Source organism: Marmota monax, unplaced genomic scaffold (genome assembly GCF_021218885.2).
Source record: "Marmota monax isolate L192 unplaced genomic scaffold, Marmota_monax_Labrador192_F-V1.1 WCK01_AAM20220418_F8-fsc00021, whole genome shotgun sequence".
In the NCBI taxonomy this organism is placed as follows: domain Eukaryota; kingdom Metazoa; phylum Chordata; class Mammalia; order Rodentia; family Sciuridae; genus Marmota; species Marmota monax.
Window position 1 is genome coordinate 7,078,851 of NW_026695228.1, and position 25,131 is coordinate 7,103,981.

At 44.4% G+C, this 25,131-nt stretch overlaps 1 protein-coding gene across 1 annotated transcript in view; it reads left to right on the forward strand.

Annotated features, from left to right (window-relative positions):
• Trim71 (tripartite motif containing 71) overlaps positions 1-25,131 on the forward strand; it is a 64,684-nt gene that overhangs the window by 21,128 nt on the left and 18,425 nt on the right. The window contains exon 2 of the mRNA XM_046436551.2: positions 24,234-24,401. Within this exon, the coding sequence (XP_046292507.1) occupies positions 24,234-24,401 (168 nt within the window). The remainder of the gene's footprint in view (positions 1-24,233; positions 24,402-25,131) is intronic.

A 25,131-nucleotide genomic window follows, 5' to 3' on the forward strand; every position in this document is an offset into this window, starting at 1 on the left:
GGAGCCACCTGGAGTCCTTCCAGGTACCTGTCTAGAGGGCTTAGAGCCCTTGGGGCTTGCTCAGGCACTTGGGGAGATGCTGGGAGTTTGCAGGGGAGTCTTGGGACAGCCAAGCAGCTGTATGCTTCTGGGAGAAGAAGGGTGGCCAACACCTTGCTGAGTCAGACAGAGTAAATGATTGCAGTGCTCCCAAAGAAACCCAGATCTTCTCAGGTGATCGTTTGGAGGATTGTTTCGAAACCTCTGGTGCTATTCTTTGGAGGGGAGTAATTCTTTTGTGTGTGTGGTGCTGGGGATCAAACCCAAGGCCTTATGTGGGTAAGGCAAGCAGTCTACCAACTGAGTTATATTCCCAGTGTGGGAGTAGAGTAATTTTTAAGACAAAGCTGAAATGCGGAGCTTGATTGGTTTTCAGAGACCAAACCTGGGCTGCCATTTACTCCTAGGTCACTTGAGGAAAAATGCTGGGGACCTTTGGCTCAGAAGCTGCTTTTGATGTAGTACTGGTCCCACAAACACTTTGCAAAGATTTAAGACTCTCCAGAAAAAGTGCGGTCAAAGGAAATGGAAGAGAAAGCAGTGGCTCAGTGTTCCTGATCTGGCTGAGTATCTCCTACCACCACATCAGGGGCAGTCTTGTGGCAGCTGTGTGTGGTTAACACCCCCGCTCCCCTTCCCTTCCACACTATCATCAGATTTGTGGGGAATCTTGACTTTGGGGCTACTCACAGGCACAGACTTTTCTTAAATACAGGAGATACTAAGTACACTGAGCATTGTAGGAGATTATAAGCCAGTTGTATGCATTGTGGACTTGAAAATATCAACGTGTCCAGTCCTGTGAGAGAATAAGGCTTTGGAATCTCTCACGACGTTTCTGGGTCAAATTGCAAGCTAGCCATGTGCCCTGGGCAAAAATTTAGTTTCCACAATGTTAAAAATGGAGATGAAGACTATGGTCCATTAGGTTGTACATTTATTTATTTACTTTTTTTTTGGTTAAAATATTTTTTAGTTTTAGGTGGACACAATATTATTTTTATTTTTTTTTAAACTTTTTTTAAAATTTTTAATATTTATTTTTTAGTTATCGGCGGGCACAACATCTTTGTTTGTATGTGGTGCTGAGGATCGAACCCGGGCCGCACGCATGCCAGGCGAGCGCGCTACCGCTTGAGCCACATCCCCAGCCCCACAATATTATTTTTATGTGGTGCTGAGAATCGAACCCAGTGCCTCATGCATGCTAGGCGAGTGCCCTACCACTTGAGCCACATCCCCAGCCCCTATTTATTATGTTGTTGAGTAGGAAACCAAAACCCGTAAACCATTTTTAAAAATTTTCAGTTTCTAGTAATTATTTAATATTTGTGGGGGTACAGTTTTATTGGAATGATTATGTTAAGCTTGTTAACTTATCCATCACCTCATGTACTGAAACTTTTGGTACAGAGAACATTTAAAATTTATTTTTTGGTCATCCTCTTCCTCCATGATGGTGGCGATCAAACCCCAGGCCTCACACATGCTTAGGCAAGCACTGTGCCACTGAGTTATAACCCCCAGTCCATTTTATTTTTATTTATTTATTTAAAAATTTGTTTTAATTAGTTACACATGACAGTACAATGTCATTTTATTTTTGTATTTTATTCTGTATTTTGAGACAGGCTCACTAAGTTGCTGATGTTTCTGCCTCTGTCTCCCAAGCAGCTTGGTATATACTGCTCTGCCCAGCTCTTAGCCATTTTGAAGTAAACAACACGTGAGGAATAACTATGGTCAGCCTGCTGTGCAGTAGATTTCGAAAACCTGCCTTTCTTAACTGAAACTTTGGACCCATTAACCCACATCTCCCTCTCCATTCTACCACTCTGCCCAGGTCCTAGAAACCACCATCCTGCTCTGCTCCTATGAGATCAGCTCTTAGTATGAGTGAATTCATGCAGCGTTTCTCTTTCTGTACCTCGGTTATTTCTCTTAGCATAGTATTCTCCCAGGGTTATTGAAGTTGTCCTATGTGATAGAATTCCCTGCCGCCGCCCCCCCCCCCCAAAAAAAAAAGGCTGAATAGGCTGGATGTGATGATTCATACCTGTAATCCCAGCAATTTGGGAAGCTGAGGCAAGAGGATCACAAGTTCAAAGTCGGCCTCAGGGTCTCAGTGAGACCCCAGCTTTTCTTGGGCAGGTAGGGGGAACCGGGAATTGTACCCAAGGGTGCCTAACTACTGAGATATTTTTCCAGCACGCGTACCCACCCCCACACCCCCACCCTTTTTAAATTACCTAGTTTAGGGCTTCATTAAGTTGCTGAGGCTGGCTTTGAACTTGCAATCCTCCTGCCCCAGCCTCCTGAGCTGCTGGGATTATAGGCATGCACCCCTGTGACTGGTGAGATCCTGTTTTAAATATATAAAATAAGTGGGGCTGGGGATGTGGTTCAGTAGTTAAATGCTCCTGGGTTTTATTCCTGGTACCAGAAAAATGCTGAATAGTATTGCATTTTGTGTGTGTTTATATATTATATTATGTTATATACACACACACACACATACTACATACATAATACCACATTTTCTTTATTCATTCATCTATTGATGGACACTTAATGCTCATTCTGTGTCTTGGTAGTTATGAATAATGCTGCAATACAAATGTCTGACATACTGATTTAGGCTTTTTTTTTTTTTAAATGGTATTGGGGATTGAACCAGGAGCCCATTCCTTTTTATTTTTTATTTGGAGATGGGGTCTCACTGTATTGCTGAGGCTGGCTTGGAACTTTGACCCGCCTGGCCTCTCAGGCACTTGAATTACAGGCCTGTGCAATTGTGCCCAGCTTGATTTAAGTTCTTTTAAATATATACCCAGAGGTGGAATTGTCGGGTCATACAGTAATTCTATTTCCAGTCTTCTGAGGGACTTCCCTGCTGTTCTCCATAATGGCTGTACTTATTTAATGGTTCTACTTTTTTAAAGTTGCAATGCTATACGGAAAGCACCCTGCCCAGTGCCTGACTTGCCTTTAGACCTTTGGCAAGTGCACATCCAGCATTTATTGTGAGCTCAGCTCTGTGCTCAGTTGATGGCTGTCCCTTTCTCGTGGGTCAGAAGAATGTGCTGACCCCTGAAGAGATTCACCTGTGGTTTGGCTCTTCCCAAATTTGCCTTGAGTCTTGGCTCAGCTGACTCTCAACATGGAACCCTGTTCCCTTCCCTTGCCTGTTCCAACAGGGCACATTTTAGAAATAACATGTTTGGAAGCAGTTTCTACAAGAGTGGCTGAGAGCAGCTAATCACACTTGGTGTGAGTTCACCTCTCTTTGCCTTGGATTCCATATTTGTTAGAGATAAGGAGAGCCACTGCCTATATCTAAATGGCATACTACACACAATGAGATGAAACCAGGGTGTGTCGCAGCAGTTGTGCACCCCAGGGTAGGGTGCATTTCCCTCTGCCTTGGGTTCTGCAGGTCAGAGGAATCCTGTCAAGGGAGTTCTGCAGGGTCTGGTCCACAAACTTGTGTCTGGAGAAGTTAGCTGGTCTCACTTGTCTCCCAGGGCATGAGGCTGTGGGAAGGGTCCTACTTACTGCAGAAATAAGGGGGCAGTTTTTTGCTAATTCTTCACCCTCTTCCCCAGCATTTTATGTGACTAAATAATGCTTCTTTTCCAGAAAGGAGGCTCAAAAATGCACCTAGGTTTGTTGAGAAGTAGAGGACCTGAGGTTACTTTCTCTTTCCCCAGGCAGTTTCTAAATGCCAGATGCCTCTCAGTCTCAGTCACCAGGTTGAGACACCTGGGGCAGGGAACAGGCTGAGGAGCAAAGCTTAAGTGGTCTTTGGGGGTAGTGGTATTCCCTGGTTAGCTGGGAGCAGCTGGGATGCTGATTTCCAGAAAGCATCATGTGGAACCAGGGCAGAGTAATGGAGACTCATGGAATTCAGAGCCCCCCCTAGCCCTCCCCCCTGCCCGACTGTGAGTCCCCTTGCAGTACAAGGGTCTGGGAGGAGTTATGAGACTTCAAAATTTTTTTTTCAAAGCGCCCCCTCCCCATTAGATACTGGGGACTGAACCCAGGGACACTTTACCATTTTACCAGCCCCTTTCAAAAATGTCATTTTAAGATGCGGTCTCTCAGTTGCCAAGGCTGACCTGGAACAGAGATCCTTTCTCTCTAAGCCTCCTGAGTAGCTAAGATACCCAGCAGGTACCACCACACCCTAGGTACTCCTGTGTTTTAATTCAAGAAACAGGCCCTGGGCTATGGGGGGGGATGGGAGATTTAAGGACAGGATAACTCCAGTACTCCAATTTAGATTTGAAAGCTGCAGAGACCTCATTTTGGATGGATAAGGTTGGGAAGAACCAGGTACTGCTAGGCTGCAGTTACTTGAGCACTCACCCACTGAGCCACAACCCAGCCTTTTAAAATTTTGAAACAGGATCTTATGTGCTTTAGGGCCTCACTAAGTTGCCCAGGCCTCGGTCTTGCAGTTTGCTGGGACCATCTTGACAGTCTGGCACCTGTGCATATACTTTCCAGAAAGAACACATTCATAATTGTGCACACAAGTGGAGGGATTGCCAGGTCCCAGGACAAATTGTGCACACAGGTTGAAGGCGGCTCCCATCTCGCTCATTTGACTTTTTGACCGAAAGTGTTCTTGGAGTTTATCTTCAGTTCCTTTCCAAGCAAGATGTTTTTGTATTTAAGAAGTGAAGGGCTGGGGATGTGGCTCAAGCAGCGGTAGCCGCTCGCCTGGGATGCATGCGTGCGGCCCGGGTTCCATCCTCAGTACCACATACAAACAAAGATGTTGTGTCCGCCGAAAACTAAGAAATAAATATTAAAAAAAAAATTCTCTCTCTCTCTCTCTCTCTCTCTCAAAAAAAAAAAAAAAAGTAAATAAAAAAAGAAGTGAAACCAGGGGCTGGGGCTGTAGCTCAGTGGCAGAGCGCTTGCCTAGTATGTGTGAGGCACTGGGTTCGATCCTCAGCAGCACATTAAAAAAATTAATAAATAAACAAATAAAATAAAGGCATTCAACCCCCCCCCCCAAAAAAAAAAAAAAAGTAAAACTGGCTAGACCTGACACATGCCTGCAATCTGCAATCCCAGCAACTCAGGAGGCTAAGACAGGACAATTGCAAGTCCAGCCTCAGAAACCTTACCAAAACCCTGTCTCAAACAGTAAAAAAAAAAAAAGGGGAGCTGGGGTTGTGGCTCAGTGCAGAGTGCTTGCCTCGCACATGTGAGGAACTGGGTTCAATCCTCAGCACCACATAAAGATGAATAAACAAAGATATTGTGTCCGTGTATAACTAAAAAATATTAAAAGAAAAAAAAAGTAAAAAGGGCTAGGGATGCTTCTCAGTGGTAAAGTGCCAAGTTCAGCCCTCAGCCCCCACTTCCTTTGGGGGAGTGAGGAGAAAGAAAAGTGGAAGCAAACCCCTCTTGACCTGAATGGTTTCAGAACCTAGGCCTTGTGGTCCTCAGGCCCGTGGTGACGAGCCTTCAGCTTCACTGTCTCCATGCCTCTTTTGGAGATGAGGTAGGCAAGGTGTTGAAGCAGTTCAGGTTTTGTATGGGTGGATGTGATTAGAGGGCCACGTTTTCATCAATATCGGGAATACAGATTTTTGTGTGTGATTCGTTGACAGCCTGAGGGAGTGTGAAAAGCTAAAGAGAAGAATCTTTTCCCAAAAGGACTTTGGCAAGCCATTTCCCTTCCCTCTCCTTTTGGGTTTGACCTATTTATATACTTCAGAGTGCTGATGTCATAGCATTTCAAAGGGATATTGTACATCTTGACTAGCAACTTCTTTTAAATAGGCCCGAAATATTCTCTGCATTAGTAGTGACCAGCGTGGTTCCTGCCAGAAATGGAAATTGTCATAGAATGTCTTAGTCATCCTGATGACTAGAGTCATTCTCCTTCCTGCTTAGTTCTGGACTCCCTTTTGCAACAACTGGAATGTAATTGTCAAACCAAAATAACCTCTTAAGAAAAACTAGCCTGTGTAGACTAGTTCTTTGGATTTAAAAAAATGTGTCTTCAGATGAATTGCAGAGTTCTGGTTGGGAAGAAAGCCCTGCTAAGCAGAGTGTGTTTTGACCTACTTATTAGCTAGGGTTTTGTAGGGGGACCATTCCCTGCCCCATCCGCTTGTTTCTCTTGTGGGATTAATCATTTCCTTTTGACCTTGTGCTCTGCCCCTAACATGTTGCATTGATCAGATCCTGAAATCTCAAGTCATTTCTCCACCCCCACCTACCACCCCATTCTAATTAGAAACTCTGAGGTGTGGGCAGGGAGAAGGGTTGAAATAGAACAGTTGTTTATCAAAATGTACGAAATGGAAAAAAAAATTACTATTATTTCAAAAAGAAGCCTCTCTACCTCCCTGTTTTTTTTTTTTTTTTTTTTTTAATTCTGTGAGCAGGCCTTTGAGAAAAGTTCCATTTCATAAAACATGACTACAAAAATGTTCAAAATGAGCATTTTAAAACCTTGTTTGGAGGTGTTTCTTTAGGGTGGGGGGCTTTTAAAGAAATTTATTTCCTAAGTAGATGATAGAATTTGAATTTCAGGCTACAATTAGCAAAAGAATTGAATACCATTAGCAACAGAGCTGAATACAGCTGACAAATAGCTATGCCAACAAGGAGAATATGTCTGAGTGTGGTGGCAGATAACTGTAATCCTAGCTCTCCAGGAGGCTGAGGAAGGAGGATTGCAATTTTTGAGTCCAACCTCTGTCTTAGTCAGACCTTGTCTCTAAATAAATAAGTAAATAAATGAATGAATTAAAAAAAAAAAAAAAGGACGAGGATGTAGTTCAGTGGTAGCGTGTGTGAGGCCCTGGATTCAATGCCCAGTACCATGGTGGGGAAAAAGAATTTATAGAATTGACTTAATGCCTATTAATACCTTCCCTCATTTTAACTGAATTCTCTTGGCTAAATATCCAGTTGTTTAAGGCCTGTCTTTTCTTCCTCTTCCTATTGGAGAGCTGGCAGCTTGGAGAGGGATCAGGCAATTGTACTCTTAAATTAATTACCTCTGGTGACATTAATCATAGAAAAATTATTTGGAACTTAATTTTATTTCAAAACAGCAAAAAGGGAGCAAAAGAAATGCAAACTGAGTTTTATCCCCCAAGCATAGGAACAGCCTTCTGTTTTGGAGGACCAGGAAGGAATTTTGTGTTCCCTTCCCACTTGCAAGAAGCTATTCTCCTGCTGCAGTGGGCCCCAGGGAACCAGCAGGAACAAAGAGTGTATTGGCCCAGCTGCCATCTTGGACTCTGCTATTTCTTGATTGCTCCTCAGCCTGGGACTAAATTGATCACAGATTCCCTGGGGGTAGCCTTTTGGATCATGGGGCCATGAGTGAAATTGGTGACAGGGACAGTGTCACGGCCCAAGCTGCAGCCCCTGGGGCACATCTTAGAAAAGAACATTAAGGACTGTGTTCCTTTACTATGACCAGGGGGAGGGTGGGGATTGGGAGGCAGATACATAGGTTTTTCCAGCTTCTCTACATTTCCACTACTGGGCTTATGCCCCAGGGGTTTTATAGAAATCTGAGGTATTGGGAGCCAGGATGAGTGAGTGGTTCAGTATGATAGAGTGGGGACCTCAGAGGTGAGGACTTGGGAACAGGGACCCAAAGCAGAACAACGTTTGGTCAGACATTGCATTACGTTCACTGCTATGGAAGGGTTGTGTGTGTGTGTGTATGTGTGTGTGTCCGTGTCCCCGTCCGTCCATGTTCGTGTCCCATGCTGGGGTTGAACCCAGAGGTACTCTGCCCCACACCCTCCCCTTTGTATTTGTCTACGTTGAGACAGTGCTGGCCTGGAAATTGCCGTCCTCCTGCTTCAGCCTTCCCGAGTCTCAGGGATTACAGGCATGTGCTGTGGAGAGTTGTTGAGTTTGGAAATTATGAGAAAGAATGCAATTTGATTTAGTATTGGTTGATGATGCACAGATAGAAATGCCTCTGCCATCGAGTTATAAGCGGACACCTGAAGGTTTCTAGAGATGTTTTTCAGGGCAGTGCCAGGGGGAGTTATTATTATTGTTAGAGGCATCAAAAGCCTAGTAGTTTTTTTCTTTTAATTTTTAAATTTATGTATTTTAAAAATTTGTTCTTTTTATGTATACAAGGCCTAGCGGTTTCTATATGGGCCCTGAAACCACGTTCTAGTCGATCCTTGGGCAAAGTAAACTGTCCATGCGCCAGTTTCTTCTGTATCTGTAAAAGAGTGTGTTAACCAGCTATCCCATAGGGTAGTGGTCAGGATCAAACAAGTTAATACATGTAAGGCACCTGGCACAGGGCTTGATTCTAGTAAGTACTTAGACACAGCTCAGTGGCTAAGGTCTGTATTTATGCCCCTTTTAAAAAAATATTTATTTTTGGTTGTAGTTGGACACAATATCGTTATTTTATTTGTTTTTATGTGGTGCTGAGGATCGAACCCAGGGCCTCACATGTGCTAGGTGAGCACTCTACTGCTGAACCCCAGTCCCAGCCCCCCAAGGATGACTTTTAATGACCTGGTATATATCATTCTAACTTTTATGGTTGGGAGGGGTGGGGGGACATCCATCCATTCACAAATACAAGATCACACTGTGAACACTCCCTTATATTTTTGTTGTTCTCTTTCAGTTTTCATTACATCATGTTAATATCTGGTATTACATATCTTAAATGTGTAGTATTGTCTTGGTGAGTTTTTTAGGAATAAGAAGGGCTGGGGATGTAGCACAGTGGTAGAGTACTTGCCTAGCATGCTTGAGAAACCCTGGGTTCAGTCCTCAGTAACACCCCCGCCCCCAGGCAACTACATAAACACCCATTTGGTGTGAGGTTAAAAAAAAAATACACAATTAATCTGTGACATACATACATCTCACTGTAGATTTGCTGAGCAAGAAATACTGGTACCTATTTCTCTCTCTCTTTTTTAACAAGTTGTAGCATACCATGTACATTACTCTGTTCCCTATGTTTTCCATAGATATGTGTCTTGGCATATTATTTAGCTAGTTCCCCTATTGATAGACATTTAATTTGCTTCTGCAACATGATACCACATATATTTTTATTCTTTGCATTGCTGGGGATGGAAGCCAGGGCCTTGGCACACAGTGCTAGGCAGGTTCACTGAGCTACACCCAGCCCTCTATCAATCTGCATTTTAAAGAAAGTACCTCATTGCTACCCAGATGACTTAAAATGCAAAGATATATCTTGTAGCTTGTAATGGTTCTTGTTACTTAGAAGTAAGCCCTTTCTTGTTCCGGAGAGCCCTTTCTTGTTCCGGAGAGGTGGAGGTTGAGAGGTTTTTCCTGAAATCCTATCAAGCAAGTAGTATAGAAATAAGATTGGTTGGTGAGGACCTGGGTTCTGTCCCTGGCACCACAAAACCAGAAACAAGATTGTATCTGGACCACAGGCATGTCACATTTGGAGTTTGATTCTGGGTGAGAGAATGTGGCTTAGGGTGTACCAGTAGGAAGAAATCTCAGTGTTGGCCCCTAGGGAAGCCTGCCTAGGTGTTACCTTCTCATTCTAACAGTTTTTGTTAAAAAATGCTTTAGACCGTGGAAACACTGAGAGGATGTGAGCAGCTGTTGGGTTTAGAGACCTGATTTTTCCTTTCATTATTCTTTGTGCCTTCTTTCTGATTAAGGCTTTGTGGGATGGAATCCATGGATTTCTCTCTTTTTCTTTTTTTTTTGGTACCAGGGGTTTAACTCAGGGCATTGATTCAATCACTGAGCCACACCTTCAGCCCTATTTTGAAATCCTTGATTCTGTTTTTTAATAGATGACAAAACCAGAGTGACTGGGTTTTCCTCTGTGCTATTCTCTGGTCTTCTCAGATTGGGCTGCTGGGCTCTGAGTTTTCCCAGAACATGAAGTCTACCCTGCTTGAAACACTTCCATATTTCGTTAGGCAAGACAGATTGCAAGGCCAGCCTCGATTGAAGGGGAAGGGAAATAGAATCCAGGTGTTTGTTTTGGTACTGGGGATTTAACCTAGTGGTGCCTTACCACTGAGCTACAACCTCAACCCTTATTTAATTTTGAGACAGGGTCTTTTAAAGTTGCTTAGGTCCTCATTGAGTTGCTGAAACTGGCCTCAAACTTGTGATCCTCCTGTATCAGCCTCCTGAGTTTGCTGGGATTACAGGCATGCACAAGCACCACAGTTGTTGGGAGGAACAGAGATAAGTGCAGTCCACTTAAATTGATTATAAGTGGCCTTTTTAGGAAAATCCATAAATTCACCTAGATATTACCGCTCATGATTGAATTTGGATTTCCCTAAAATAGCCTGAATATTTATTCATGATTTTAGAATTGAAAGTTTGTGTTTTGGTACTGGGGATTGAACCCAGGGGTGTGTAAATCACTGAGCCACATCCCCAAGCCCTTGTTTTTTGTTTTGTTTTGTTGTTTTGTGGTGCTGGGGATAGAACCCAGGGCCTTGTGCATTCGAGGCAAGCACTGTACCAAACTGAGCTGTATCTCCAGCCTCCCTTGTTATTTATTTATTCATTCATTTATTTAGAGAGGGGCCTCCCTAAGTTGTCGAGGCTGGCTTTGAACTTGCTATCCTCCTGCCATACACTGCAATTACAGGTGTGTGTCTCTGCACCTAGCTGTCCTCGTCACCATCATCATCATCTTTTTTTTAAAAGAACACAACTTTAATAATTTTGTTACATATAAAATGATTCATAAAGTGATTTTTTTTTCAGGGCCCTAGGAGTCATGCTGAAGGCTTCTTTTATGGAGCTTACTGCTTCTAAATTAGAGTTGTTTGGAAAGGGAAAGGAGGCCTTGCAGTGCTAATTAGGTGCCTCTGAGACTTTTCGGAAACTTTCTATAGTCCAGAACGGGTAGTAGCACCCAGCATGGAGGAGAGAGAGGCCTAAAGGTGGGGTGGCTAGCATCTCCTGTGGCGCCATACTGAACAGGGCCTGTAGTTAACATGGGTGCTGACAGAGCAAGACTGACATGTTTTCCCCCTAATAATCTTCCTTGTCTGGAGCCTTCACCACACCCATTCCTACTTACACCTGTAGGCTGATGTCAGACTTTACATCCTAAGAAGTCTATTGAAATTACATCCCAGGCCCAGTGTTTCTCGTTTTCTCCCCCAAACCTGTAACTGCTGGCCTAAGTCAGTCCTTCCTCTACCGGACTGGGACCTGAGGAAGTGCATGCATTGGGATTCGTGGTTAACATGCTGTGGGACCTATCAGGTGGGGATGACAGGAGTAGGGTCACTGGCCTTGTGGGCAGGCCGTGTGGCCTGCAGAGGATGTTGGGCCATGTTTGGGCCAGAGGTTGTTATTCAGTGTCTTTTCTCCCAATTTTTAAAAAAATATTTTTTAGTTGGTGATGGACCTTTATTTTATTTATTTTAAATATATTTTTAAAAATATTTATTTAGTTTTTAGTTTTCAGTGGACACAGCATCTTTGTTTGTATGTGGTGCTGAGGATCGAACCCGGGCCACACACATGCCAGGTGAGTGCGCTACCGCTTGAGCCACATCCCCAGGCCCCTATTTTATTTATTTGTATGTGGTGCTGAGAATGGAACCCAGCGTGTCCCGCATCAACCCCAGCCCCGCCCCCAATCTTATTTAAGGAATCTTTCACTATTCTTTTCAGTGAGCAAACAAAATAATAGCCCTGGAGAAGGCTGGCCAAAAGGCCTTTGAGTGGCTTCCCAGCTCATTCTCCATCCTGCCTTGCACGTGACTAACCTGAACCCTACTAACCTGAACCCTTAGAGCCCTCTGGGCCTCCCTCTCCTTTCTGTTTAGAACTGTTATCAGCATTTAAAATTCATGCAGTTTCTTAGGCTGGATTCTTCTCCAGCACCAGTGTCTGATCCCTGGTTCATGGGTATAAGCAACTCGCTTATAAGCACTTGAGTCAGAGTCACTTGATAAGCAGCCAACTTATCACGAAGAATTGGGAGAAGCGTGGTATTGATGTTTGAACCCAGATTTCCTGACTCAACACAAGATGGTCCAATGCATGCTCTGGCCCTCTTCCATGTCTAGATGACTAGAAGAGTTAGTGTAATTTCTGTTCCTCAAGGCCACTTGGCCAGGGAGTACACCCTTGCTGGGAAGCTTTCTCCTCCTTTTTACTCCAGATTCTTCTACCCATGGGCCAGGAGCAGTATGCCACTTTTAACTGGATCTGTGTTTCACCCTCTGGCACCGTGTGGTGCCAGGAAGCCCTTCCCACATCGGCTCTCCACAGCGTCTCTTGCTTCTGTGGTTGAATGGAGTCAGTTATACAAAATATAATTTTCCTGTCATTTTTCGGCAAATTTTTCTTACCTTGCTTAGCATAATCTGGTTGGTTTTCTGCCATGTGTTTTCCAAACCAGGCCATTTTGGGGAGTGAAGAGGGTGTTGCTGGTAAGAGTTGTTTTATAACCTCCCAAGGCTCTTAAATTCCATGTGAGTAGGATAAACATTAGCAGTAAACACAGCATACTAGATAAGGATAAAGGCCACAACTTGAGTGTAGGCTAAGTTGTAAGAGCTGCCTCTTAAAATGGATCAGGTTGAGACTCAAGGAGAGAGACCTGGGAGAGCCAGGGTGCTCCCCACAGCTGCTCAGTGCCACAGGCCAGCACCTGCAGGGGAGGAGCCTTAGATGCAGCCAGGGTGAATGTGGTGGAAGACTAAGGAAAAAGCTACAGGGGCCAGGAATTCATTGTGAGGGTCCATTTGAGCCAAATGTTTTCTTGCCTTTTATCTTTCCCTCAACTGATTTAGGTTATAGCCAAAATGAGGAAGACTTTCATCCAGATGCAACCGGACAGAGATTTCAGGACCCACTGAGATACCAATTTAAGTTCTCTAGTTCCCTAATTTCTGAAACCTTGGATTACATGACTGATACTACGACTGATACTATGTAGTGCTTTCATTAGTTCAAAGCCAGCCTCAGCAAAAATGTGCCAAGCAACTCAGTGAGACCTTGTCTCTAAATAAAATAGAATATAGGGCTGCGGGGGCTGGGATTGTCTCTCAGCAGTAGAGAGCTCGCCTAGCATGCTTGGGGCCCTGGGTTTGATCCTCAGCACCGCATAAAAATAAATGAATGAAATAAAGGTATTAGGTCCAACTACAACAACAAAAAAAAATAATAATAATATAGGGCTGGGGATGTGGCTCAGTGGTTAAGTGCCCCTGAGTTCAATCCTTGTTGTCCACCCTCCCCAAGTTAAAGAAGGAAGAAGAAAAATGTTGAATAATACCAGGAATTCAGGGTTCTAAAGTGGAGTCTGGCTCCAGTGATTTGGCTTCCATGCCCCCAAGTGATGCTCTTCTGATTTGTCTGATGGCCAGTTAGTTGTGTCCTGCTGGCCTGGCTGTGTTGGGATTCCCTGACTTTCTCGATCATTTCTTTTGGTCCTTGCACCCACTGTAATTTCTGCTTCTGCAGGGTGCAGCTGTGGAGAGCTGTGCACACTGGTGGGAAGAGAATGGGCGAACTCCAAGGGGCTGGGGCTTCATTTCTGGTCTGAGCCAGGCCCAACAGCCATTCCTGGTTTGGCCTCTAAAGTGACCCAGTGCAGTTAGCAGACTTCTCTCCATCTGGTCCCAGCTAGGCTGAGCCCTTCTTCACTAGGTCACATACCTCTTAGCTCTGCAATTCCGATTTTCCGCTGCCCAGTTCTTTTTCTGTGTGTTGGACTAGCGCTGCTGGCTCACCTTGGCTCCCTGTGCCACCCTCTGTTGAGCTGCTTCTGTCCAATTTCACTTGCCTTCTCCGCATTGTCTTTCCTAGGACCCCTTTCCATCATTGATGGCTAATAGAAGGACACTGTTTTCTTCTGCAGTGTGGGTCTTTCTTTGCTTTCTCTTTCTTTCCTTTACTCTCTAGGGATTGAATCCAGGAATGCTTAACCACTGAGCTGTATCCCCGTATATTTTATTTTGAGACAGGATCTAAGTTGCTTTAGGGTCTTGCTAAGTTGCTGAGGTTGGTTTGAATTGGAGATCCTCCTTCCTCACCTCCTGAGCCACTGGAATTACAGATGTGCCCACCACACTTGGCCAGTGTGGGCTTTCCTTTTGGGGATGGTAGGTGGAGTGGTACCTGCCCTCACCAGAGAACCTTCCTCAGGTTACTTCCTATATTGGGACAGACAGGTGGTTTTCATCTCTGGGAAGTCCTTTGAAGCAGCTGGCCTGGCCTGGGCTCTGTGGCTGGCCCCATTTCCCCTTTGTCATTTGTAGGGGTATCCATGGGGTTAGGTTTCCTAGTAGAGGGAGGCGCCTAGAATATTCTGCCTAACACACTGGTATTTTAAAAGGGCTTTTAAAAAACAAACTTATTGACAGGGCCAGGGCATCTCTTCTGCACTAGAGCCTTTGCTTGAGGTCTCTTTGCTCTGGCTCATTTTTGCCTTTTACTTGAGAAAACTGTTGAAAGGCTCTGGGGAAAGAGGAAGTGCTGCAAGAACAAGCCTAGCTTCTGGTTTTTTTTTTTTTGGGGGGGGGTGTACCCAGAATTGAACTCAGGGGCACTCGACCACTGAGCCACATCCCCAGCCCTATTTTTTTTGCATTTTATTTAGACACAGGGTGTCACTGAGTTGGTTAGCGCCCCTCACTTTTGCTGGGGCTGGCTTTGAACACAGGATCCCCCAGCCGCGTGCTCCACCACCCAGCTCTGGCTGCTGATCTGAATACCCTTCTCCAAGAGGCAGTTTTGGGTACTGCAGCTCAAGCTCAACTTGGGGCTTGGCAACAAATCTCCTTGCCTCACAGACAAGCCCCAGTTCCCTCCCTGGCCTCTCCTTACCAAGGAGCACATCACTGCCCTGAAAAGGATTAGAGGCCGTATGTGGGTCATCCTAGGATTGGTCCCTGGTCCCCTTCCCAGTTTAAATAATCCTCACCAAGGAGTAACTCTGTAGTAAAACAAAATTCCTACATCACTAAATACTTGATTAGGCTATTGATTCAGACACAGTGCTTGGAAGGTAACGGTCTTGTAACATTGGCTACAGATCTGGCCTGTAATCATGAACCACCAGGAAGAGCAGAGTTGGATCTTTCTTACCCCATGACTGACTCATGAGCCTTAACCAGAACAGAGAGCTACAGAGTATAATGTAGGGGTCCGGCTACCCAAGATATAAATAATACTGGAATGGGAGAGAGAAGAGAATTTTGACTCTATTGTTAAAAGTGGAAAGGGTGGCTTTCCAAATATATTTTCTAAAATTTTTAGTTGTAGATGAACACAGTACCTTTATTTATCTTTTTTTTAAGAGAGAGAGAGAGAGAGAGAGAATTTTTCAATATTTATTTTTTAGTTAGTTTCAATATTTATTTTTTAGTTTTAGACATAACATCTTTGTTTGTATGTGGTGCTGAGGATCGAACCCGAGCCGCACGCATGCCAGGCGAGCGTGCTACCGCTTGAGTGAGCCACATCCCCAGCCCGTCCTTTATTTATCTTTATGTGGTGCTGAGGATCGAACCCAGGGCCTCACACGTGCCAGGCAAACGCTGTATCACTGAGCCACAACCCCAGCCCTCTAAATATTTTTTTAAAAACTTTAGTTTATTCTTATCTGTGTTCTTATTACTCTTCATCTTGGATAATTTCCCCCAGGTAATGAGTACTTTCCCTTGCTTTAAAAAAAAAAGCCACCTGTCTACATGATCCCCACCACACACGCAACTGAAACCTCCTTTGCTACTTTAGGGAGCGCAAGGGTTTCAGGTGTACAATGTTATCCTCTGCTTAAGAGGCAGGACTGAGTTACACGGCCACCTACAGTCTGGATCCCTACCACCCACCCCAAGTTAGTTCCCAGATCCTCTTGACTCCTATCCAGGACTCAACAGATTAAAACCTGCCCTGCTTTTTTGCAACCTTAGGGGCAACAGGAAAACTCTGTGTCTCTGTCAAAATCTATCTTTTTTACATCTGGCTTGAAAATCTATAATTTATGTGGGCAGTGATCTCAGTGTTAGGGCAAATCTCTTTTATTTGTGGCTGGAAGCTGCTTGGGCCACTCATTAGTACACCAGAGGTCAGATGCATGCTGGGTGGCAGCTGGGACTGTAATGATTTCATAGGGCTTTGCTTGACTGTTGGCTGCCTGTGGCGCTGTAAATCTGACTCGTTCTAATTTTTTGAAAACCTCCAGGGAATTAGTCCATACTTCCCTCTTGGGAGACAGAATTAATATAGTATTTCTCAGGAAGGCTGAGGCAGGAGGATCATAAGTTCAAGGTCAGCCCCAGCAATTTAGGGAGGTCCTGAGCAATTTAGCCAGACCCTATCTCAAAATAAAAAAATAGGAAGGACTGGGGATGTGGCTCAGTAGTGTTAAGTGCCCCTGAGTTCAATCCCTGGTATACTACCCCCAAAAAACAACCAAACAAACAAATAATAAAATACTATTTGTAGTGGAGAGCCAAGGAAAAAGAATATCTCATAAGAAAATTGTGGAGAAAGAATGGTAGCAATCTATTAGAAACAAAGTTTGCGGGCCCTTGGAGTAAAGGCATTTATGGGCTTAGTGAGTATTTTCTTAGGTACTTGCTGAGGCTGAGCTTCAAGCCTCACCCCGTTAACACTTAGGTTATTGGGTGGTCGTCCCTTTTCTGGGGGTATATCAAATGTATGATTAGAGCTTTGATGATGATATACACCTATGTAGTCCTCCCTTCCACAAAGATAACATTTCCATCACTCCTGAACAGTTCCACTGAGGTCCCAGACCCCCAGTCCATTCCTGTTCTAATCTGTAACTACTGTTTTCATATTTTTACAATTTATTTTCCCTTCACGTAAGTGGAATTGTGCAGTATGTCCTCTGCCTTTAAGAGTCATCAGTATAATTATTTGAATCATCATTCATTTCGCCCTACTGAACTATATCCCTGGCCCTTTCTGTTTTTGAGACAGGGTCTTACTAAATAGCTGAGGTGGGCTTTGAACTTGATCCTTCTGCCTCAGCCTCCCGAATTGGAGGGATTAGGTGAGCACCACTGCACCAGGCTCCAAATTGCCGCCTTCCCACCTTCCTTCATAGAACCTAAAAATGTTATTTAGACTGACTAGAAGATTCTGACCCCACGTTGTACTCTTGTTGGATATCCCCGTTTACATGCATAACTTGGGACTCTTACCTTAACCCTTGGAGTCACATGTGCTTCAACATTCAAAATTTCTGACACTATTCAGGTGTGGCATATGCCTGTAGTCCCTACTACTTTGGATGCCAAAGCAGGAGGATCTTACAAGTTGGAGGCCAGCTTGGGTAATTTAGCAAAATAAAATAATAATAGTAAAGAAAGGGCTGGGGATGTAGTTCAGTGATAGAGCAATTCTCCTAGTATGTGTGAGGCTCTGAATTCAATCACCAGTGTTGCAAAATTTTAAAAGGTTTATATCGCATGTGGAAAATATGCAAGGGTACTACAAAATAATGAAAAAAAATAGCGTTTCAGTAGTGAAATATAAAAACTCATTAAATGATATAAGTAAAGATCATAAGTCATTTTCATGCCAGTTCTGGTATTTAAAAAACTCCCCCCCCCCTTGATACTGGGGATTGGGCACATGGCAAGGGGTGCTTTACCTCTGAGTTACATTCCCTAGTCCTTTTTGAAACAGGGTCTTGTTAATTTGTTGGGTCTCACTAAATTGCTGAGGCTGGCCTTGAATTTGCCATCCTCCTGCCTCAGTCTTCCCAAGTTCCTGGGATTACAGTCCTGTGCCACCTCACCCAATTTAAAAATATTTTGACAAAAATTTTGTATTGTTTGGAAATATGGATACTTTGTGGTAGAATGGCTATATTGAGCTAATTATCACTCACATTATCTCACGTGCTCCTCTTTTATGAGAACTTTAAAAACTGCCTTAGTCATTTTTAAGAATAGAGGATATTTGTTGCTGTGGCACATGTTTTGACCCTAACTACTTGGAAGGCTGAGGCAGGAGGATTGCAGATTTGAGGCCAGCCTTGACAATTTAGTGAGATCTGTTTCAAAAACTGTAAGGGCTAGCAATAAAGTGCTTTCCTAGCATATATGAACCCCTCGGTTCCATTCCAAGCACTGCCCCCCCCCCAAAAAAAAAACCCCGAAGCAAACAAAACACAAAACCCAACAATACCCAAAACAAAAAACAACAAAAAAAGCCCCCAAACCAAAAAAACCCAAACAAAAACAAAACCTCAAAACAGATTGTAGTCACCTTATACACAGTTTTCTGATTTTGAATGATGATTGTGGATTTATATGGGGCTTCTTATAGTTCGTTTCACTGAAGTTTTTATGGTGCCCCTAAGTTCATAATTAAAAAAAATTGTTAACATCCCTTTTATTTTATTTCACCTGAGACCCTCCATCCACCTCTAAAAATGCCCTCATCCAGCTGGGCAAAAATGCCCTCATCTAGCTGGGCGTGGTGGCTGAGGCAGGAGGGGATTGCAAGTCAAACAAAACCAGTCTCAGTAATTTAGTGAGGCCCTGAGCAACTCGGTGAGACCCAAACACAAAAAGGGTTAGGGGTGTGGCTCAGTGGTTAAGTGCCCCTGGCCTCAATCCCCAGTACTCAAAAACAAAAACCAACCAACCCAACGAGGAAAGAACAACAACAAAAATATAAAGCACCCGACTCCTAAAAAGACCCCTCCCACCCTTGCATTTTGGAAAACCCCTTGTACACAACCGACCCAGTGAGGCTTGCTGCTTTCTTCAGTCCCCGTGGGTGCCATCGTGACTGTCTCCCTCAGCCAGAGGTCCCCTGCTGCCTTTGAGTTTGGTCTTCCTAAGTGCACCCCGACTGGCACTTCACTGCCTTTGCTGTCACCGGTCGAGGTTAACCCAATGTAGATGTTAAATTTGGGAATCCTTCCTATCCACACTTGGAAATAGATTTATCCTATTGTCTTCATATCAAGCGATAGAGCAATTGAACCTAGAATATGTTACCAAATTGAAGGTGTGCACAGCGGCATATGATGGTAATCCCAGTGACTTGGGAGCATCCAAGTTCAGCTGCAGCCTCTGCAGTTAAAACAGGGTGGTGGTGGTGGTGGTGGTGAGGGGCTGGGGATGTAAATGTAAAGCGTCCTTGGGTTCAACCCCCCCACCCCAGTTCCAAAAATTAAAAAAGAATATATTACCAAATCAAAAATTTGAGATAATAGAACAAGGGTATTCATTATGGCATTGCTTCTCCTCCCCCTGCAAAGAAATAGGAAGATTTTGGTGGGATAATGGGGACTGAACCAAGTGGTGCTCAACTACTGAGCTACATCCAGCCCTTTTTGTTTTGAGACAGGGTCTCCCTAAGTTGCTTGTGCTATCCTTGAACTTAAGATGCTGGGATGACACGCGTGCACCACCATGCCTGTCAAAACTTTTAAATTATGATAAATTGGTATGACAACATACCCCGCAACTATTAAGGAAAAAATAGGCAGTTCTAATACAGAGTGACACACATTCTGCAAGTTAATAATATAGTTAAGTGAAAAAGTTCTGCATACTTAAAAATGTGTAGAGTCCATAAAAATTGGCATATTTTTGGATTATCAGTAGACATTGAGAAGCAGATTTTTTTTTTTTTTTTAAAATGAACAATCTCACAAACTTCCTCAGGCTGGCCTCCTTGGCTCAGGAGATCCTCCTGCTATAGGCAGGACTACAGGGGAACACCACCACATTGGGCTCTACACTGGGGAGATTTAGAAAAAGTACTTGCATTTGTTTATATTTTTGTTTTTAAATAAATTATGCTATCTATTTAAATCAAAGATATTTTGGGGAAACCCAGCCCCCAGCCCCAGGTCATTTGTCCTCAGCAGATCTCCTCTTGAACTGGTGGTGAAATAGGTTTCTACTTCCTTCCCTCCTCTACAGGCCTCCCAGGCCAGGGATACAGGGTAGCACATGGCCTGGTTTTGAGGGGTGGGGGCCGCTGAGGGTTTGGACTTTGGGTTTCAGAAGAGTGGCATTCAGTCTTATATCTAAAATCATTTGGTTTTGATGTTAAGTCATTGACTTTGTTTCATGGTAGACTTTACATGCTCAACTTGATTTATGATTTTATTTGTTGCCTTTCTGTAATGGGAAACTTGAGACATCCCCCCCCCTCCCCTTAGGTGAGTAAAGAGAGCTCCTTCTGTCCAGGAGTTACTGGACAGCCCTAGTCTGTGTGAGGCCAAGTAAATATCCTTGATCGTTTTTTAAGGGATGTGGAATCTATCTGAAAAAATAAATTTTCAGCAGTTTCTATATCTCAGTTAAGGAATTTTGATGAACTTGAAACCACGTGGCAATCAGAAGCTGCCCCCTCCTTCCTTTTAGTTTACATTCTTCTTTTGATATGGGTAGCTGTACTTTAAACCTGATGCTCTTTCTTCAGATGTGTGGGGGGGGGCTCCAATAGGAGGCCCAGGGTGTGTGTGCCCCTTGTTGGACCACAGACAGTATAAAACTGGGTTCCAGGAGAGCATACACACATGCACGCCTTGTTCATGAACAAAGCACTTTATTTCATCACGGGCTGAAGCAAACCTGCCTACTTTGTATTTTTATTTATTTATTTTTCTTTTAACCTTCCCCCACCCCCAGTTCCTTTCCTGCTGGGCCTACATTCCTAGGTCTTTGTCTCTGCCTGGTATTTTAGAAATTTTGGGAGAGGAAGGCAGTGGGTGGGACGTTCTGGAAGCTGGGGGCAGGGAAGAGGGTGGTCACTAGTAGGGTCAGAGGTCAAACCTGCTCCATTTAGCTGGGGCAGCCAGATTGTCGCCAGGCCTGAAGGGGCGTATCCATGCATCTGCCTGGGAAGCCCCAAATGGGCAGTGTTAGGCCCTGGAATTCCTGCCGCCAGAGGACTTCTTCCCCATTTGCCCATCCCCCACCTACCCCCACCCCCACCCCAGGTCAGTCCCAGGAGAAGCAGTTCATGGCTGCTGCCACATTTCTGGCCACGGGACCCTCTGCAATGGTCTACTTTTTTCCTTTAAAATAATCTTCCAGTTCTTGCAAAGAAAATTGCAACCATGTACACACTTACCTAAGGATTGTGTTTTAAGCTTTGAAGTTGTGGTTTTTCAATATTAGAAATTATAGGCAGATAAGATGTGGAACTCCTAAATGAGCTGTGAAATCTTCCCAGTTTTATCCCAACTTTTAGCTGGAGAACTCACAAGAATTGATTTCATCTTACAATTTTGGACCATGCATTCTTTCTAAAAATTGTAGTTGATTAAATACAATAGCCTATGTGTTATCTGGAGTCCCCCCACCCATCCCCACTTTCATTTTCTTTCTTTCTTTTTTTTTTTTTTGTGATGCTGAGTATGAAACCGAGGGACTCATGCATGCTAAGTAAGTTCTGGGTGCTGCTGGGGAATGGCAGAAGCACTGGCTCTCAGATCCCATGTCAAACGGTGCCAGGTGGGATTGCATGCAAGGCGTCCTTTGACATATTATGGAGGCATCCAGGCTCTCAAGCCAGGGAGGGTATGGAAAAGTTTGGTGCCAGGGGCTCTGGACACCCTATCTCTTTCCTGCCATCACCTATTTTGGCCAGAATTTCTTTTCTGGCCACTGTAACTACAGAGTCCTTTAAGACTTAACCATTCACAGGGGATCTCCTATGCACATCACATGAGCTGTTTTAAGGTCAAACAAACAAGCTTCAGAAAACTTCTTGCAATTGCACAACTGCAGTCCAGGCCCAGCTTCCTAGTTCAGCCCAGAATTACTTGGAAGCCCTTTGGTTTCTGTTGTCAAGTCCCTAGAGAGGGGTCCTGGGATTTTAGGGTTGGAAAGGGTCTCCTAGTCAGACCCCCTGTTTGTTTCACAGATGAGATTGAAGCTCAGGCAGGTCAAAGGAGGTGACTGGACAGATGGCCCCACAGCCAGGTCGGGGCCGGCCTCTGGTTAACAGCCGGAGGTTCTTTTCCACTCCCAGGCCTTGAAGTGCAGAGCGGTCCTAGGCTGTTATGTTTGCATGAACCCACAGCCTGAAGGAAGCTAGGGGCCTTTGGCCAGTCCACACAGCTGTCCTGAGAAAAGATGTAAAGAAAATAGATGTGGTCTCAAGTTGCGTAGCTGATTGGTAGAAAGGGGAAGACCTCTGAGGGTTCAGAGCTGTGTTTTATTCTAATTTTAAAAGGAACCTTCTGATAGAAGGTTTTCACACTTCACATTAGCATAGGATTGATCCCTTTATTCCCATGACAAATGGAGGGAGCAAAGGGAAGGAATGTGGCTGAGGTTGTTGAAACTGGTAGAATTGCTTTAGCACCACCTCATAAAAGGGGGGTGGGTGGGTGGAGGAGGGCTGCCCAGGAATTTTTCCTGGATTTATCCAGCTTAGCATCGTTTGGTTAGTATTTAGACTTTGCTTGAGAATTTTTTAGTTTTAACAGATTAGAAGGATTAGCTCATCTCTAAAAAGGTGGACCTGCTTAAAAAGCAATTGGCCTTGAGGGAGGCAAATCCTCACCACCTGGCTTCAGGCTACTGCTGTTGTTGGAAAAGTACTGCAGTGCTCTTCTCTCACCTGGTAGTGGAGTTAGGAACTTTTTCACATTTCCCTGTGTAGAGTCTATATAATCGTAGGGAGTCTGTAAAACCTCCTACATCAGATCCACTTCTTTACAAAATTAATTTAAAAAAAAAACCAATATCCTAAAGCTTTTAACTTTTCTTGTTTCTGAATCCAGAAATTTCTTCTAAACTTTTAAGTTTCTAAGTCTAAGCATGCTGGACCACAAAACTTCCCTGTCAATAGCCCCAAGTGGAGCAGCTCCTTCTTGAGCCATGCGGGAGGATGTTTCCTATGGACCTGCTACAATTTTGGATGTTTAAGAAAATATAAACCTCAAAAGAGAGAAGCAGCCTCTTTTCCAGTATTTGCCTCATCCCCAGCCCCTCTCTGGGCAGGGCCCTCAGGCTTGCCTCCAGGCCTCTCAGTCTGTCTTCCACCTCCCTGGCTGCTTCCTGTTTAGCCTCTCCCTGAGGCTCACACCCTGGAGCTCCACCTTGCCTGGTGAATGAGGTAGCCAGGACCATGCTTGTGTTGGAACCAGCTCTTTAGAAGGCCCTAGTGGCTTCCTGACTGTGTCCTTGCTAACTGTGTAGCCCTTGAGCACGCCACAACCTCCCCTCACCCGGAGATATACATGTGCTGCTCTATATGGAAAGCACCCGGGTTCCTTGCACACTAAAAGTTTCCTTGCCGGACACGGGTCCCCTGTGCCAAGGAGCATGCTTTCTCGAGAGTGCCTTGTTTATCAACAGGTGAGGGTTGCGCCAGCCCTTCTCTGCTTCCCAGATGCAGGGCCCCAGGGAAGAGTATAACATCACATAACAGTAGTTCTCTCAGCACTGGCTGCCTCTCAGGTTCAACTTCTTGGAAAAACTTGGCAGGAAGAAGAAAGGCAAGAAGCTGGCTGGCTTTAACACTAGCTTTATGTCCGTTCCAGTATCTTAACTCTGTGAAGTGCCCAGGAGATGCGATCTGTGTGTCTTGTGTAGAGAGCTCAGAGCTCCTTCACGTGGGGTGTTTTTATGTATTTACCTTTTTTAATATATTTATGTGTGTATATATATATATATTACTTGTAGATGGACACAGTATCTATCTTCATTTATTTTTATGTGGTGCTGAGTTTCGAACCCAGTGCCTCAGGAATGCAAGGCAAGAGATCTATCGCTGAGCTATAGTCCCATATTTACCTTCTCCTCCTCCTCTTCCTCATCAACTGGCTCTTGACCATTGGGTATGTTTAACACACACCCAGTGACTGGAGTGCCACAGAAACTTTTGATATTCTTGCAATCAGGGGACATAGTTTTACGACGTATCTGGATAGTTAAGCTGAGTTGCCGGGAAATCCTTCATGCCTGGAGAGTTGTTTTGTTTCCATCCGCATCTTTGTCGAAGTATTTCAGTTATGATTATGGCCAAAATTTTTGGGGTATGACTGAACCTGCAACCCAAGGTGGGCTACCCCGCTAGCTTTTGGGCAGAGCGAGAGGGAAGCACCTGTAGGAGGGTGCCTGCTTGTTGGGAAGAGGGTCCTTTGGGTTCTGGGACCCAGGGTACCACTGTTGCTTTCTCCTCTCTTGCACCCTGCACCTCTCATATGTCCTCTCTCTGGTCCCCAGGTGCTGCACCTATACTGTGACACTTGCTCTGTGCCCATCTGTCGGGAGTGCACAATGGGCCGACACGGTGGCCACAGCTTCATCTACCTCCAGGAGGCGCTGCAGGACTCAAGGGCACTCACCATCCAGCTGCTGGCAGATGCCCAGCAGGGACGCCAGGCAATCCAGGTCAGTCTCCGTACCTTTCACTGATCCTACCGGGAACCTTTCCCTCTACTTGTCAGTCGGCATGTGGAGACAGTTGGGCAGACTGGGATGTGGGGGCACGTGGAATAATGACCACAAGGAGCGCATGTGTCCTCCATGCAGGGTACCTAGCACTGTCCTGGGAGGATGATAGGGATGTGACCCAAGTTATTAGATCCCCCCACACCTAGATGGGCCCCATCACATACCTTTATGTTACCTGAAATTTCAGCCTTTTCCCCAAATTCAAGTAGACATTGGCATTCTTCAACCAGGATTGCAGAAACTGGACACTTAATGCTTCTTAGGCAAGGGTACTCCCAAACAGATTTGCTTATTTACAGATGAGAAGTGATGAACACAAAGCATTTTAATACAATTTCCAGAGTGTCTTTGGGTGATCAAGACTTGGTTATTTAAAACCCTTGTCTGTTGAATTTCTATAATTTTAGGGTTAAGGAGGGGCATATGTGCTATTGAGAGCTGACAAAGGTCTCTTGAAATGGTTAGGTAATAGTGTACCTGGATTGTTTTTAAATCTTCTTGTCTGATCTAGGTGACAAGGTTTTAAGAATCAGAAAATCATGGCATACATTCCCCTTGTAGGATAAGGCTGAAGTCAAGAGAAATTGCTCAATAAGCTCTAGCAGAGATTGCATGGAAAACTTTTATTATTTACTTTCTGGAGGACTTGAATAGGTGAATCATTTAA